Here is a 17,379-nt window from a genome sequence, read left to right as displayed (position 1 = left end):
GGGGAGGAAGAGTCGGAGGCAAGGGGGAGGCCAGGATGTGCCGCTGCAAGGACGCGCGGCCGATCCCATGGCCGGTTTGAGACGCTCCACTTCGCATGAACCACCCAGGTAGGTGGTTCTTTTTAGTGCGGGTTTTCACGGGGAAGAGACAGATCGGGACGGACAGGCAACGATTCCCAGATGTTGCTGTGGGATCGTGCCCGTTTGATCCGCCCCCCGTTCTGTCTTGCTCCCGGACCAAAACCCCTCATATGAACGGGGCCTGTATTGTTCTAGAAATCAGAAATCCAAGGAAGCATACAGTACCTATGTGCTGGGGGAATTCTTTTTCTGTAAAACAAGTCACTGTGGACTCCCGTTTGTTCTTGCAATAATTTTCTTTATTTATACCTCTTTTCTTCTCCCCAGTGGGGATTCAAAGTGGCTTAGGACGTTCTTCCCTCATCTATTTTATTCTAACAGCCCACTGGAATTACTACCAGAAAATTGTAATTTGCAAAAATAAAACAAATTGCAAAAATTAAGCACCCAACAAAATAAGTGTTTGGTGTTTGGTAAATCCCGTGCTTTCATAATCTTTACAATATATTCCATGCTAGACCACATTCCTAGGGCTGTTAATGAAAACACTTAAGTCATTTTAAAGCCAGATGTGCTGTCTGTCAAGTTCTACTTGTATTCCCCCCCCCCCAAAGATTTGATTCTGCTCTGTCTTGCTTTCTCTACTGCCACAATCACAATCATTCCAGACCCCCGCAGAAGCTCCCCCACCCCAAATTTTCCATAGCTGTAACAGGAAAGTAATGGAGCTGCGGTGGCTCAAGTGGTTAAGACGCTAAACTGCAGGCTGTGGAAGGCCGGTAGTTCAGCAGTTCGAGACCCAAGTGTGCTGCATGATGGAGTGAGCTCTCATCTCTAGTTCCATCTCCCGCCAAACTAGCAGTTCGAAAGCAAGAAATTGCAAGTAGATAAATAGGTACCACTTCACTGGGAAGATAACAGTATTCCATGTGCTTTGGTGTTTAGTCATGCCGGCCACATGACCACGGAAATGTCTTCGGACAGTGCTGGCTCTTCGGCTTGGAAACAGAGATGAGCACCGCAACCCTAGAGTCGGATTCGACTGGCTTTCGAGCAAGGGAACCTTTACCTTTAATAGGAAAGTCAAAACCTCTTCTGGGCCTAACCCCATAAACCTGACCAGAGTGAACGAAGCCACTGAAAAGTGCAGAGCAGGTATTACATATGAGTTTTACAGCCAGAGTTAATGCAGAAAACCACCTAAGAAACCTTCCCTCTTTTGGGAAGCACAGAACTACCGCTCGCTTTCTCAAGGATGGGCGCCTCTTCCGCGGCCTTCTGGGCACCGCGGAGACGTGACAGATTAAGCACAAAGGTTCCACTTCGTCTTTTTCACGGTCGTTAGTGAAGGAACTGCACTCGGTAGTTGCTTAGGGGCACTCATCAGTTTGCCTGCTGCGCCCATTAACCCCGGGTGCCTGAGGCCTTCAGGCGCCTTTATGGAGGCAGAGAGAGTCTTCCTAGGTGGGACTTACCGTCCCCCGCCGCCGCCTTCTCTGGCTCCTCCTGGAGGCGTTTTTGTATGCCGGGCGCGGGGCAACTCCGCCTCTTGAAGAGAGCTGAGGCGGGGCCGCTTTCCCTTTGCCGTTTCGTTTTCTCGCAGAGTTTCCCGCTGTCGCCTCGGCTCCTGGGAGCCCGTCTTCGCCGGCCATGGAGAACGGCGGCTCGGTCTACGAGTCCACGACCAGCCCCGCCGAGCAGTTGCCCCACAAAGGACTCCGCTACTGTGGCTGCACCGCCGCCCACCTGGGCCCCCTCCCCTGGCCCTGCTGCGCTTCCCTGGCGGGTCTCACCTATGGGGTGCCAGCCTCCAGGTGGGACCTGGGGATCCCCCGGAATTACAGCTCCTCTCCAGACTGCAGAGATCAGTTCCTCTAGAGAAAATGGATGTTCTGGAGGGTGGACTTGATGGCATTGCACCCCGCAGAGGCGCCTGTCTTTCCCCAGTCTCCATCCCCAAATCTCTGGGGGTTTCCCAACCTGGATCTGGCAGCCCTACCCCCACCATCCCCCGTGGGTGGCCAGAGGAGGGAACCTGAGTGGGAGGAGAGGGAGGAGTACGGGTCGCCCGCGGGCGCCTTTGGAGGGCGGAATGGACCCTTCAAGTTCCGGGTTGGGGCAGAATCAACAGTCGCGCCTCTCAGTCGCTGTTCTGTGCCTCGGAAAGCGAAAAGACCTTCCTTTGGTTGTGTGAAAGAGGGGGCCAGGGGCACTTCATCAGAGGTTATAAAACCAGAAGTGATTCCGGCATACTATGCCTTGGTATCCCCCTCGATGAACCACCTCTCCCCCGGCCCCGGGCTCTCTTGCTTATCGGCGGCTGCAAATGGTGCTTTTGTGCATCGCGAGTGCATGGCAAACTACGCGGGCCTCCTTAAGCTCCCTTCTTTCCATGTGCATGCGAGTTTGCATAGTAGAATAAGCACACAAGCAGGCGAACAGTGTGATCCCTTTGCATAGCAGATCCGGTTGCTGTGGTCTCTGTATCGCAGTAGATGTAGACGCATCTTTGAAACAGTCCTATCTGGGAACTCGCAGTAGGCTAGGTCTCCCGGATATGGGCCACATGCATGTTTAAAATCACGTGTTTATTGGCCTGGCGGAAACACAGGTATGCCAGTTTGCAGTTGGTTTGCCCAAGAGTGGGGTACCATCTTTGGCAAGGCATATTTTGGGGCGTTGCCCCACTACAAGCCTTTTTAAATTGTCAGGACGATGGATTTAAATTTGCCTTCAAAGGCCATGTCAGTTACTGAAGACGGGCTCCACCTGAAGCACTTTGCTTTCTTTCCCTCCCTGGGAAAAGTGTGTTTGGTCGGCACTTTGTCTGCTACTTTTATGCTTGGCGGTGAAAGTGAAATAATATTTTGCCGGAATTGGGCTAACTTTTTGTATGTTGTGCCTACTTGCACCGCCAGCCTCCCTGCCCTATTTTTAACAAATTGCGACTTATGTAATATTGCGAATTATTTGCTGGCCCATGCAAACTGGGTCCTGTCCTCTTCCTCCCTTCAGTAGCTGAAGGGGGAGATGATGGTTTCTAGTGGAAACAAGCCTCACTTGTCAACCGAGGTAATTTGGTTCAGCTGGAGCTGTGCTGACACTCTTCAAGTTTTGCCTTCAGTAAAGTGATTTTGAAATGCCTTGTGAATATACTTTTACCCTCTTACAAGCTGTGCAATTATTCCCCATGAAGGAGGATTTCCCAGTAAACTCACCGTTGATTTAGTAGCTGTGCAGGTTTTCCAGAATGGAAAAGCAGTGAATGTGATATGCTTTCATTGGTCCTATCTGAAGGTCTTATCTCCACATGGTTCCCAAGCTTAGCCTGAGGTGAAATTCTTGTCATCCAAAGCAAACAGAGTTCCTCATTAAGGAACCCTAGGCCTTCTTGCAATCAGATGGGGTAGAAAGATCATGATAACTGATGTTTTTCCCCTCCCTTTTAAACTTTGCTTCAAACCTATTTGCATTATTCTCATTTGGTACACAGAGAACATAGTTTGCATGCAAGAGTGCAACAATATCAGTGTACTACACCACAAGAGCAAAGCATATGAGCTGCTTTGTGGGGTACAACTACAGGCAGTGGTGTTAGGACCCATCCTGCTGATTCTCTCTAAAGTGGCTGGGAAGAACTCTAAAGCACAGCATAAATGGGAAGCTAATCCCCACCAGCCAAAGCTTTTACACCCACTTTTGTCTTAATTGTTCTCTAGGCAGGGAGGGGATTCCTACTTCCAACACTTTTGTGTAGTACATTCTCCTGCACCTGAAAGGCAGCTCAAAACCTCTGTAATCCAGGCATCTGGGATCTGTGTCAGGGCTTGTTTGCACAATTGCTGGAGCTGGTGGATGTTTACATTTGGCTTTTGACTTCATTGCTACAGGCAGACAGTTTGCAGGTGGCATGCAGGAAGGATTTGGGCTCATCTTAAGGCAAGGTGGGTGGCTTTCCCCACCCGGCTTGGTTTGTGGGTTTGTGCTGCCATGGGTTCAGAGGCTCCTGCAAACAGCCTTGCTGTTTATGTGTCAAGGGAGCAGGGTTAACAGCTTCACTGCTTGCTAATGTGTAGCCCTTGGCTTTCTACATTTTTTCCCCTCTCCTTCTTTTAAAAACTTATCCATGCTCTGGCAAATAAAACACTGCATTGGAAGCCTGTCCCAAAATCTCCCTTGTGCTCTGTCTCTTTTGCAGTGTACCCACTTAATCCTGCTCCAGATATTATCATGTTTCAGTTTTCTTCCCACCAGGTAAGAAGGCATGCCCTGCCCCGGATGGCCCAGGCTAGCCCGCTCTCGTCAGATCTCGGGAGCTAAGCAGGGTTGGCCCTGGCTAGTATTTGGATGGGAGACCTCCTTCCAGGGAATACCAGGGTTGTTGATGCAGAGGCAGGCAGTGGCAAACGCCTCTGAACATCTCTTGCTTCGAAAACCTCAGGGTGTCTCCATAAGTCAGCTGTGACATGATGACAAAAAAAAGCAGAAGAAGAAGAAGGCAAAGCTAGTGGCGGCATTCTGAGATCTCCAGCCCTAAGACTGGGCTGTGGCTCAGGAGCTATTGCACAATGCATGGCAATTCCCAGTGCTGATGCAGAGGTCTGCAGGGACTCTATCTGAGGCAGTGGGGTGTGTGATTCAACATCACACATAGGATGTGTACACTGTCCTGTGATGCCCCTCTTGCAGCCTCTCTTGACTTAGTGAGATTTAAATGCAACCACCATCCCTGCCCACAGCTTCCCGCTTGCAAGCTCTTTTACCCCCCTCACGCCAAGTTGCTTGCAGATTGACTGTTTGTAATATCTGCTGTCTGTGGGACCAAACAGGATTCCAGTCTGGGATCTTCAACTGAGGGAATTCCCTGTTAGCGCTGGTAAGCAGGTTTATTCAGCAGAGTGTTCACAGAGGTCCCAAGCAGATCCATGATAAAAAAGGCAATGGGTTCAGTGTTGCTTTAGAACAGTAACTCTTTATGAAACAGTAAAATGTCAAGAGTTCAGTAGAGAAAAACCCAGGAATTCTCCCTTTTCAGTTGAGTTTTCATCGAGTGTCAACCCTCTACAACGCTGTTTGCCATCTTAAACACCCTTGCCCCACATTTGAGAAGTTACCTGGAGCTTGGTCTACTTGGCACCTAGAAATCTGATGCCAGCAGTTAAGATTTTGCTGTGCTTATTTTGTCCTGTGCAAGGCTGATAAGCTGAATGTGCATATTGACTTGCAAAACAAATTGCTGGCAAGGAGTCTAAAATATTTTTCTGGCTTTGCTTAAGCCGACTTTATTTATAGGTAAACAGCATTGTCCTAACCCGAATAGGCCAAGCTAGCCTGATCTCATCAGATCTTGGAAGCTAAACAGGATTGGCCCTGGTCAGTGTTTGGATGGGAGGCCACCGGGGAAGTCCAGGGTTCCTATTACAGAGACAGGCAGCGGAAAGCCACCTCTGAACTTCTCTTGCTTTGAAAACCTATGGGGTCACCTTAAATTGGCTACAGCTTGACAGCAAAAAACCAACAACCAAAAAACAGCATTAATACATAAATTGCCTATGAACTATCAGATTAAGTTTACTAGTCTGGAATACACTTAAAATGACCTCAGAGTTATCATTTCCCACCTTCCTAGTTTCTGGTTAAGATACTGGTCATCATGCTGCTGCGTTCTGTATTTCCTATTCTTTCTTGGACTTCATATACAAGTGTTTACAACAGAAATTTGCAACACTGAGTTTCCGGTTTCGATGATTTGAATGGCAGGTGTGCTCCATCGGAGCTCCAATGGGGCAGCCCATGATGCGGCGGATGGGAGGGGGGCCAGTTGATCCAGACCCGACCCCCCCAGAGTCCTTGTAGGGGACTTCCAGCCTGGGGCGCGAGAGGTGCCTCTCTCGAGGCCGTGGCCAAGGGATTGAGGCTCCCCTTCGCCCCGATAGGTCCCGCCGTCGCGGTGCCATTATGGCTTCAAGAGGTGTACATTAGGCAAGCAAACAAGTGATCAAGCGAAACTACAACGTTTTCCCTACCTCTGCAGCCGGCATGGAATGAAGCGTGAGTGCTATTTCTCTTTAACTGGTTGCGGTTAAGCGTTCTTACAAAGCCGCAATCTGTAATGATGCATGGGGAGGGAGTCTGCCCCCCCACAACTTTAAAAAAACTATCTTAAGTGACAGAAGGGGCTAGAGGCAACAGCAATTCCAGATTGAATCAAGTAAAGTACAGATCTGTTTAAAGCGACTTCATAAATGAACTTTCAGTGACTTTTAAAAACTTTCTCTGAATTGTAAACAATGACTTCTCGGGCAGAAAAGATGGCGACGAGAACAAAGCACTCTCCCGGAACTGCGAGATCAGCACATCCGGTTGCTAAACCGGAAGTGAATACTGACCTTCCCAATATGCTGGCTACAGCACTGCGCCCTCTGTTGGATCAGATGACTAACCTCAACAGTAACTTTGAAGCACTCCAAAAACAGCTGAAAGAGACTAATATAAAAACAGAGGAGATGGCAAAAGCAGTGAAAAAGGTTGAAGCCAAGTTAAAAGCAATTCAACAGAGGCTGGAGTTAGTGGAGAAAGATAGGATCTCTGACAAAGACCAGCTTTTAAGACTCCAAATCAAAAAATCAACTTATGTTCTGAGATTTCAAGGTGTTCCTGAACAGAGAGGTGAGAATCTGAAGAAAATGTTAAGTGAAGCGTTGGCCCCAATGACAGGTTTAACAGCGGATTTACTACAAAGTGATATGGATATTATCTATCGGACATATCCAGAATTTATTAAGAAAAAAAACCTGCCTGGGGAAATAATGGTGAGATTCTCAAAGAGATCTACTAGAGACGTGGTGCTCAAGGCCACAAATGGAACAACTCTAAAAATCAAAGATGAAGAAATTAGTCTTAAAAGACATACCATTTGAAATAAGAAGGAAGAGAAAACAGTATAAAAACTTAGCTTTCTGCAGAAAAACTCCACACTGTACAAATGGATAATACCTGAGGGACTTGTCTTCAACTATAAAGATCAAGTGAAGGCGTTTTTGGAACAGCAACAAAGACCAGCGTACGACAAGAGAGCAACAGAGGAAGAAGACCTGGAAGAAGAAGGCAGCGCATATGGGTCGGAAAGTTCGGGAAGTATGGCGGGCAGTAATCCAGAAGAAGACTCCGAATCAGATAAAGAGGCGGTGGCCCCAAAACACCTGAAGGTCCAATGGAACTTTGATAAAAAGAAGCTCAGAGAAAAGAAGCCAAAATAATATAATCTTATAAACTTGAAAGTTAAATTGTTTAAACTGTAACTACCCGATTTAATCATATAAATACCAGTTTGTAAGGAAGCAATAAGAAATAACTCCATTCCATTAATTTTATTATAGGGGGAACTTTGCCTGAGCTAATGACCAATCATTTTGTATGATCCTTGTGAATCTTATATTTTAGTTTAGTGTTGTAGTGTCTGTAGTGTTGTTAGTGTTTGTAGCAAGAAAATAATAAAAAATCATAAAGAAATTTGCAACACTGATATTCCACTGAATATTCCTGGTAGGAATGTCCAAATACCACTTTCATTATTAGTAAGTATAAACTGATGGCTTGCAAGTAATTGTGAGAGCAGGAGGACCCTTTGGAAAATCCCACCTTTCAGATTCCTCCCCTCCAGGATTCTTCAAACTCTCAGATTTGAGCAGATTCTCTAAACTCTCTACCCACCGCACACCCTTTTCCCTTCCACTGACACGCAGGCTCTCTTAACATTCTGTCTCTTCTGGGGCATGTTTAGTCCTCATCAGGCTGTTTTTAAAGGGTCCCCCTCCCCCAGTTCTTGCCTGATTATCAAAGAAAAATTTTCTACACCTAGGGGAGCCCCCTGAGTACAGCCTTGCTGTTGTGTTGTGAGTGGCCCAGTTTTGTTGCTTTCATCATCTATCTGGTATCTGGCAGATCTCTTATGACCAAAGGTGCTTGTATACAAAGGCAATATGCCCAACTAGTTTTGTTACCATCTCTGTTACGCTGAGGAGTCTCAGCCTCATTTCCCTTAAGTTAGTTATGTAAACAGGTACAATCCCACGTGTCATTAGAGGTGACTTTCTGAGGCAATTAGAGTATGGGCATTTTTTCTCTCATATGAGAGCTTACAACGTAATAATGTGGCCAGTTGGTTGGAAGAGAAAGTACTCTTGTGAGACTTTCTTTTTCATCACTTTTGGGTGGCTGGAAAGTACACTATTACAGTAAATTAATGTACTAGAACCAAAACAGAAACACATTCTGATGCTGTCAGTGGTGTGGCCAAGGAAAGCATTTATAGCAATTTTCTTAGTACTATAAGAGAAGCCAGAGAGTTCTTGGCCTGAAATGAACAATATGTAGCAGCTCTGAATGTTAACGTTAATGTTATATCCTTCATATACAGTGTGTATCCTTCACAGAATTTCTCTTTACTGTGCTTGTGTGTTTTTTTCTGGTGCTTCACCGTTCCTTGTTTTTCATGCTGTTTAAACTCCATCTAATAGTGTCCCTCTGTCTGGTGGATGGATCCTGTGTTAACATGAATTGCAGAATTAATTCCAAATGGGTAGCTGTGTTAGTCTGTTGTGGCAAAATAAAACACTCAGTGTCACCTTAAACACTGGCAAAACATTTTAGTGCCACTGGACTCCTGCTTTATTAATTACAGTAGTCTTGTTCACAACTCGCAGTGAATGCTTGAACAATCCATATACATGCATTGAGTAATTCTCATGTTGTGTTCAGTGAATGTATAGCTGAATGTGCAATTTAGGCACCACATTTAAGTCCTGGTTTCGACTGTAAAGTGAAAGCATGCTGGGTGTTCCTTACAAACAGATGTACACATGTGCATGCAGGATGTATGTGTGTTCGCTGTAACGTGTGAACAGGGCTAGTGGGTTTAATCCTTGACTTCCCAAACAGCTGCTAGCATAAATATAAGCTAGGATGAGAAATTAGGTTTGTATTTAGCATGTAAACAGGAAGGAAATAACTTGTGGGATCTCAGTTGGAATACATTAAATCAGGGGTGTCAAACATAGGGCCCAGGGGCCAGATCAGGCCTGTCCAGGGCTCTTATGCGGCCCGCGAGCAACTGATGCAAGAGAGGGAGTGCTGGGGGGGAGTGGGCAGAGCCACTCCATTATAACTTTAGCACAGCAGAACAACCTTGCGTGCACCAGTCAAGCATTGTGGGAGCATCTGCCCTGCATGGCACTGCTGCCTCTCTGGTCTGCCTCTGTGGGTTTTCCTCTGCACCCCCCTCCCACCCCAGGGGGCCTTGCAGTGAGGACACACCAACTCGGAGCTTACCAGCTGGTGTCCTTTATACAGTTTCTGTCTCTGGTACCTGGCATTGCGTTTTATGGCACACATGGCCTGGCCCAACAAAGAGACACTTATGTCAGATCCAGCCCTTGTAACAAATGAGTTTGACACACCTGCATTAAATTGTCCTGCTAAGGAAATCAGTTACCAAGAAACTGGTGAGGTTACTTTTAAGAGGAGAAGTAAAAGCTTAATGGGGAATGAATCCACTTGTGAATTTTTGTAGCTTCTTCACTCTTTCTTCCACCCAGTACTTGAATGGCTTGATGTCTGAAATTTGTCCTGATGAGAAATGCAAGTGATTATGTATCTTTTCCCAGAACAAGACTGCTAATGTTTGAACTATAAACTGAGCCAGCATCTATCTTTGACCCAGCAGCCAACCTGTTTGGTTGCAATAACTGCTGTTTGGTTGCAATAACTGCTGTGTTGTGCATGTATGCAGGCATAAGAATAACAAAACCGCAAAAAGATGCATTTTGCGGGTTGGTCACTCTTTTAAAAGAAGTGTTAAAGTGGGAATACTTCACTCTGCCTTGTCCACAGTACCGAAGTAGAGAGGACTAGTTTTATGCATTGTGCATGGAGTTCTGGCCAGGTGGCAGTAAGGAGAGTACAATTGTTATGTGTCTGTGTTGGCCGTTGTTTGCCGTTTATATGTTCCACAGCTCTCTGTCTCATATATATTGGAAACAGAGTAAAATGAAAGAACAGATCTTCCAGTAAGAGAGAAGAACAGGTGGGGAGAAAGAAAAAACAAAATGCCTTTGATTCAATATTGATGATTATAAAGCAGGGCCTCTGGTGCCTTTTTAAAAATGTTGATAGTTCAAAAACTTTTGCTTCTATAAGACATGTTATTCCATGGTTAAGAGGGATTAGAAGTAACACCACCTTTTTATCTGGTAGTAATCAAGTGTTGGTTAACAAAGTACTTTCTGTGTACCACTTTGATTTTAGGTATTGCTGATAACATCTGTGAGGTCTGGTTGTTGCATGGGCTCATGCTTGCTTGGATCAAGGTGCTAGGATTTGAGCACTGAAGTATACAAAATGCAGCCAAACTTCTGGCTAGCCATCTGTGCATTCCACTGGTTTGCTTCAGCTCACAGTTCGCAGGGAGGCTCGGTAATGCTGTCTGTTCAAAGACTGAGACTCCATCTTTTCAGCAGCTTGCTCCCAAGGCAGCTAATATATTCAGAAATAGTGGCCCAGTCTTCTTGCCAATCTGGCTGCTCTAATAACATAATTGCACAACCAATTAAATATCTGCTGACATGAGGAAGCCGGTCCACTTGCACAATGGCCTTTTGATTGTCACTAATTTTAAGTCTTTTGTCACCTTAACATGCAAGAAATGAGAGGCTTGTATTCTAAGAAGAAATAGATCAGTTGCTAGTAAGCATTGCCTAGGAGCGCTGGTTGTTTGGGAGAATCTGTTGCTAGTGCATTCTGTCGCTAGTAAGTGCAGGACAAGCTCATTTTGGTGCCAGTTTGAAGGGCTTGAGACATTTATCAGATTCCTGTTTGTGTGCATCATTGAAATCCATTAGATCCGACACACACTGGCGCTTCAACAGTCTGTGTATCCCTTTCATGGTAAAAATACAAAGCCAGTGGCTGTCCCATCTTCATACATTAGGTTTTTGATGAGCTTATATTGTCATATGGAAAATCTTTGAGAAACTGGCTTCTGGGAGCAAATGGGGGCGGGGATACTGAAAATCTGCGGCATCTCAGCAGTAGCAGCACATATCTGGAAATGTTGTTGTTGTTCAGTCACACAGTCGAGTCTGACTCTTCATGAACCCATGGACCACATCACGCCAGGCCCTCTTATCATCCGTCATGCTCCGGAGTTTGCTTAATTTCATGTTCGTTGCATCGATAACACCGCCTAACCATTTCATCCTTCTTCTTTGACCTTCAATCTTTCCCAGCATCAGGGTCTTCTCCAGTGAGTGCTCCCTTCTCATTTGGTGGCCAAAGTATTTGAGCTTCAGCTTCAGTATCTGGCCTTCCAGGGAACAGTCAGGGTTGATTTCTTTTAGGATTGACTGATTTGATCTCCTTGCAGTCCAGGGGACTCTCAAGAGTCTTCTCCAGCACCATATTTCAAAAGAATCTATTCTTCGGTGCTCGGCCTTCCTTAGAGTCCAACTCTCGCAGCCATACAGTACTACTGGGAATACCATTGCTTTGACCATCTGGAAATACATGTGTGTAAACCAGAGCTTTTTCTTTTTTTTGCGATGTTATTTACCTGCACTGAATATGGGCACTTTTTCTCAGAGGTCTGCCAAGTCCCGATCCTTGTGTGTTGGCCTGCCCCACTCGGCCAGAGAAAGAGAGAGCGGACCCTGAGGAACAGCCTAGTAGGGATCTGCAGAGGGTGCAGGGGATTGGTGGAAACCAGGGCAACCTTATGTATGTACTTGCAGGGCCCCCCCCCCCCCCAATCTCTGATATAAACCATTTTTCGCTTTAGACACAGGAATACATTTGTAAGCACATTCCTTTAACTTAGTAGTAATGTCATTTTGGGAGGGGTATGGCTTGTGGTATGAATCTCCTGCAACAGAACATGCCTTGCATAATTTTTCAGGAAGTAACAGGCCACCGTCTCTCGTTTTCTGCTCCTTTGAGGGATTTCCTGGTTTGCCACTGCAATAGTGGGGAAGCTGATATCTGTGTCTCAGGCCGGAATTGCATCATTATTTCCAGCTGGCTCTTAATTCTCCCTCCCCCCCCAGTAATTTTTGTTTTCTGGGTTGTTTTTCTCCCCAGATTATTGTACTGATTTTGTGATTTTTTTGGTTGTTTGAGAGCCCATGCTACTGTACCCTGTTTATCCCCTTATTGCCTCTCACCTGTTATGTTTTGCCCTTTTCAGGATTCCATGGGTTGAAAAGGGAAAGGCAATGGGTTGCATTCTTAATGCTTCCCTTCCACGAAGTCTTTCTCCAGTGAAGGAAAGTCTTTTTATGATGGAGAAAGGGTTGGCAGGAGGGCATTGTAGGATCCACCTTAATGCAAATGAGTCTCATCATGAAGGCTACAACGTCTTAACTGTTGCTTTGGTGAGGTGGCATTTCTCAAATCAAGAAAGACAGACCCAGCTTCAAATCCTGATTCAGGCTTGGAGTTTCTTGATGGATCTGGACACATTCTAATCTCTTAGCCAAAGTTCTGCGTCTGAGAAATGGGAACTTCTAAGAAACATGTCTTAGGAGGCTGGAGAAGATGAGGATTGTACTGCAAAAAACATACCTGAAAATGCTGACATAAATACATCACTTATGTGGATAATATCACTCAGCCTGCTGACTGCTCTGTTAAACTGATGCTCTTTTCCTTCCTCCGCAGGGGTTGTCTTTCTTGGCATTTGTGCTTGAAGAAGTCATAGAGGTTTGCACCAGCTGTGGCGGGCTTTACTTCTTTGAGTTTGTCAGTTGCTGCGCCTTCCTCTTGTGTATTTCAGTCCTTGCCATATACTGCACGTCGCTCTATGAGAGAGTAGGGAAGGACCAAGTCAAGCAATTGGTAAGGAGACGTTGTTCATACATTTGGTACAGCTACAGTTTTGATGGCAGGTCCTGTTCTGTTCTTGTCCGTGTTCACCCAGGATCACTCATCATGGGAACTGCAGGGTGACTAATACAAAAGATGTTTTTGCTCAGGTATGAAAGAATTTTCGTTTGGGGCCATAGAACCTGCCAGATAAGGAGTAGTGTTTTATTTTTCGAGGGTTCTTTTTCAAGGGCAGGGAGCGTTTGCCTATATTAGCTGCGTCTGCAGTAGTTGGATATCCCAGTTCCTAATCATTATCAGTATATTTAAAGAGTTATGGTGCGTGGACCAGTGATACTCACCAGGCAACATGGAGGTGATGCTTCAGCTTCATGGCCTAGTATGCCTCTGTGAGAGGGGTTCCCAATCTTGTTGGGCTTGGGTGTTCTTAGCGGATGGGTAGTGGGTACCCCACAAAATGGCTGCTGTGGGCTGCTGGAGTCAATCACACAACGTTGAGAGATTACAAACCAGACAGTGAAGTCAGCTGTTTCTGACTGGATGTTCTCTGAGGATGCCTCCTGGGTTCTTCTGAAGCACCTTCTACTCCTGTGAGGTAAAGGAAAGCCAAAACTGGTTTGTTTTTTTTGCTTTTGAAAAGAAATAATTTTGTCAAAGCAGCAAATGGGCACTGGAAAACCCACTGCTATACCCATAGCCCCCATGCTGGGGACCACAACTCAGTCTAAAGTATGCCATGTGGATATCTGTCAAGGGACATGGGGTGGTTAGTAAAATAGGTGGGGAGAGCGTACTGATCTGAGAAGAAAGGGAGGAATCACAGCCCTTTATGGCCTTCTGTTTGTATGGGCTTACAAGTCTGCTTCTGTTTTCCATATTGTGTTGCAGTTAAAACAACTGCGTCTAACATTAGTATATTTTCTGGGTCCGTGGTACAACGTTTCCATGTTGAAACTCCTCAGTGACATCTTTGAGGATACCACTGGCATTGACTATAAACAAAGGCTTGCTAATTATGTCAGGTTGCTTTTGATATCTGTAAAAACTTTTGGTGTGGACAAAGGATATTTTGTTGAGCACCTATCCCAACACTATAAATTGCTAAGTTTTAGATGGCCAATTAAGACTTTACGATTTTTGGACTTGTTCTATAATGTTGTTAACCTCACTTTGTGACTGCCAGTGAATAGAACAGACTGGGGGGGGGGGGATAAAGCTTTTAAATGAAAAGGAAATGAGGCGTTACTTTGAAAGCCACTGAGGTGAAGCAGTTACAGTGACAGAATATGATCTGAGAAAACTAAATTTCAGACTGCTGAAGCCATTGTTTTCAGTTTCACTTTCTCCATTTGTAAAATGAGTTCACCAACAAGGGAAAAAGAAGGTTGTACATCAGAATTAACAAGACCAATATTTGGATCATGTGCTAGGAATGAAGATTTAAAAATGACATTTCTAATGCTAGCTGTAATTTTTTTATTATTTGAAGGATTTCTGGATCGTTGCAGTAATTGGGCCCTTCTTCTTATTAGCTTCAATTGTGTTTTCTTCAACCAGTGACAGGACATCAGTTGAAGTCGCTGCCATTGTAAGTACATGGCCTCATTGTATATACTTGAGAGTTCCAAAAACGTCAGTGCAATGACGTCTCATCATTAGAGCTGGCAGTCTCCTGATCTCCTCAAGCAAGGCCATTCCACCATGATTGAAAAAGCTCAGACTTTGGCAGAGAAGGATGTCTGACTTCTAGGAGCTGGTAGAACAAGGAGAAGCCAGTGGCCAGTGAAGAGTGTGCAGCTGGTACCAGGTTCACTTAAGGGATATGGCCCTTTGGATCAATGGGTCCCGGCCATGTTGCACCTCCCACCCCACCCCCTTTACTTAAAACAATTTCACATTCTTCAGAAGACTGTGCAGTCTTTCAGATAGGTTGCCTGGCTGGCTTTGATACTACTTCCACATGAAAACAACCTGCCCTCCCAAAATACACAGAATAGCCAGAGGCTTTGTATATGTACTGCAGATAGGATGCAGCCCCACATAGCTCTCTTGACAGCTGCTGCACAGGTGTAACCAAAGGAAAGGAAATGTTCAGGGGTTTTAAGAGAAGTGTGCATATGAGTTGAGAAATACAGTTGCTCGATGAGCTGGTGGCACATAGGATTCTCGTTGCAGTTGGAGGAGCTGACAACAGGAAAGCAGAATGCATCATTGCAGCAAGTGTTTGTGGGTTCAAGTCCTGGCAATCTGTGTGAAGAAGAGGTTCTGATTAAAGAACCAGTGTTTTCCAGCACAAGGTGGCATTCTGACAACATGGCAATGTCATGCTGCACATTTTTGGCAGGTGGCGCTGCATGGGGGAATGTGGTACAAAGCCAGAGATACCACCTGGGGTGGCTTTGGCTACAGGCTTTGTTGGACCCTCCTTCTCCCCTTCCTTATATTACAGTGCTTAATGGAAGCAGCCCCAAAGCCTTTAACTGCTCATAAGCACTTGATTAATGGGATTGATTAATGGGAAGATCAACCTTGACCATCAGTCTTGTGTGTGCTTTTTAATGCCTGGATTCCTCCCCTCTTTTGTTTAACAGGTGTTTGGATTCTTTGCCAGCATAACGTTTATTGTGGATGCTGTCATGATGTACTGTAAGGGTCCTCATGCTAGAAAAGAGACACAGCAAGAAAACACAGACAGGCCACTGAATCCAGCAGAGAATCAGCCGCTGAATAACCAGCCAGTCTAAGCTCCAACATGCCATTTTATTGTCCTGGATCCTAAGTGAAGATGAAATAGTTCTGCCCTTTTAAGCTGTGTCCAGGTCGTTAAGATTTCATTTCAGTTTTGTATCTCACCATCCCAGTCTTCATGGAGTTTTCATATGCTTCCTAAGTGGAAGGCTTGTAAGGAACACTGAATGTTCATAATTGCACCCGTTCAACTTTGTCCTTGTACACCGTTCATAAATGTGATGCGGTATGGTTGGGTGGGGTGCAGTTTTTGAGATGGGGTTATGAAGGAGCCAGGCTTTGCTTTTGCTAAAAATGTAGATAATAGTTACATGGGTAGGAAAAAAGTAAATGGGTGCAATGCCAGAATAAAATGTATTTAACAACAAAAAAAGATTCCATGGGATAGTGACTGAAAGGGGTTCATTATGGGGCAGTGTCTCTAGGCAAATGGTGGGAAAGTTTAAAACTCTTTTTTGCATACTTTCATACAGGGAAAACTAGGAAGGGGGATGGCAAAACCAGGGATGGATTCTATGTACTACAATACTAACAGTAGTAGCAACTCCACTCCAAATCTAGGCTGTCTTTCCCACATACTATCAGCCATTTCCCCTTATCACAAACATTAACAAACCAGATTTTTATTGACATTAATTTTGAGCAATAAGGATTTTATAATATTTGTCTGGATAGAACCGGCTTATGAAATCAGTGGTTTTTGACATCTTGTTGCCCTTTTGTAAAATAACAAATTGTGTATAGACTACCATTGCATGCGTGCTTTTTTGTTTAAAAAAATTAGATTCAAGCCTTTTCTGTTTTTCTGTTTTAAAAATATCTGTAAAAAGTAGAAATCTGTATTTGACATGTTCAGCATTCTGGAAAAGCGATCAAGTTTCAGGACACAAAATAAGGGGACTGCAGAGAAAAGATTGCAAAACCATAATTTTCAGTCAAAAGTTTCAAAAGATGGTACAAAGCACAGAGGGGAGATGTTACGAACATAAAAGACCTGTTGATATTAAGAGTACATAAAAAGGTGATCCTAATTTTTCTCAGATTTTAATTACTAAATATGTTTGGAATTAATGTAATATCATTTCGCTTGTGTAGATGTGTGCAATTTCCTAAGCTGGTGGCTGAGATGTTAAGGGTTGCAGACCATGAGTTTGTGCTAAAAATTTAGAACTGGATTTTTTACTGTGTCTGAATAATAAACTATCCAATGGTAACATACACTTCTGAGCCCAGCAGTGGACAGGAAAGGAAGGGGTGAAGCTGAGGAGCAGAAGCAGCATGACCAAACTTGTGCATGGAGGCCCCGGGGCCAGAAAGCCAAACTCCATATTGAGAGTTGCTAAAAAGGACCACTATGGATCAATGCTCCCTCTAAGCTGTGGAGTCCTGTGAGCAAAAATTCTACTTTGTGAGCTACTGGCATTAAAGTTGTGAGCAAGCGATTTGGCTGCTGCATCAATTAGTTTGCTCTGGAGCCCTCCTTCCTGAGCTAAGGCAAAAGTGTGTGAGCCGGGGGCTAAAAAACTGTGCGCCAGCTCACACTGACTCAGCTTAGAGGGAACACTGTCGTGGATATCCCAGGGTATATTTTGTGGGTGGGGAGAAAATGTACAAATGGCAGCCAGGTAGGCAAAGCAGCTCTCCTCAGTCTTGTGTGATTCCTCCCTCCTGCAA

General features: G+C 45.0%; 1 protein-coding gene across 1 annotated transcript; it reads left to right on the top strand.

The window, feature by feature from the left end:
• Positions 1–3,991: 3,991 nt before the first annotated feature.
• CMTM6 (CKLF-like MARVEL transmembrane domain containing 6) lies at positions 3,992–16,079 on the top strand. The gene is made up of 6 exons (XM_015418395.1): positions 3,992–4,025; positions 4,280–4,335; positions 7,047–7,289; positions 12,793–12,969; positions 14,447–14,545; positions 15,549–16,079. The coding sequence occupies exons 1-6, from the start codon at positions 3,992–3,994 to the stop codon at positions 15,699–15,701; spliced, it is 762 nt and encodes a 253-aa protein (XP_015273881.1). The 3' UTR covers positions 15,702–16,079.
• Positions 16,080–17,379: the final 1,300 nt, after the last annotated feature.

The sequence above is a fragment of the Gekko japonicus genome, unplaced genomic scaffold (genome assembly GCF_001447785.1).
Source record: "Gekko japonicus isolate JY-2015 unplaced genomic scaffold, Gekko_japonicus_V1.1 scaffold106, whole genome shotgun sequence".
In the NCBI taxonomy this organism is placed as follows: domain Eukaryota; kingdom Metazoa; phylum Chordata; class Lepidosauria; order Squamata; family Gekkonidae; genus Gekko; species Gekko japonicus.
This window is presented reverse-complemented; position numbering and strand designations above follow the sequence as displayed.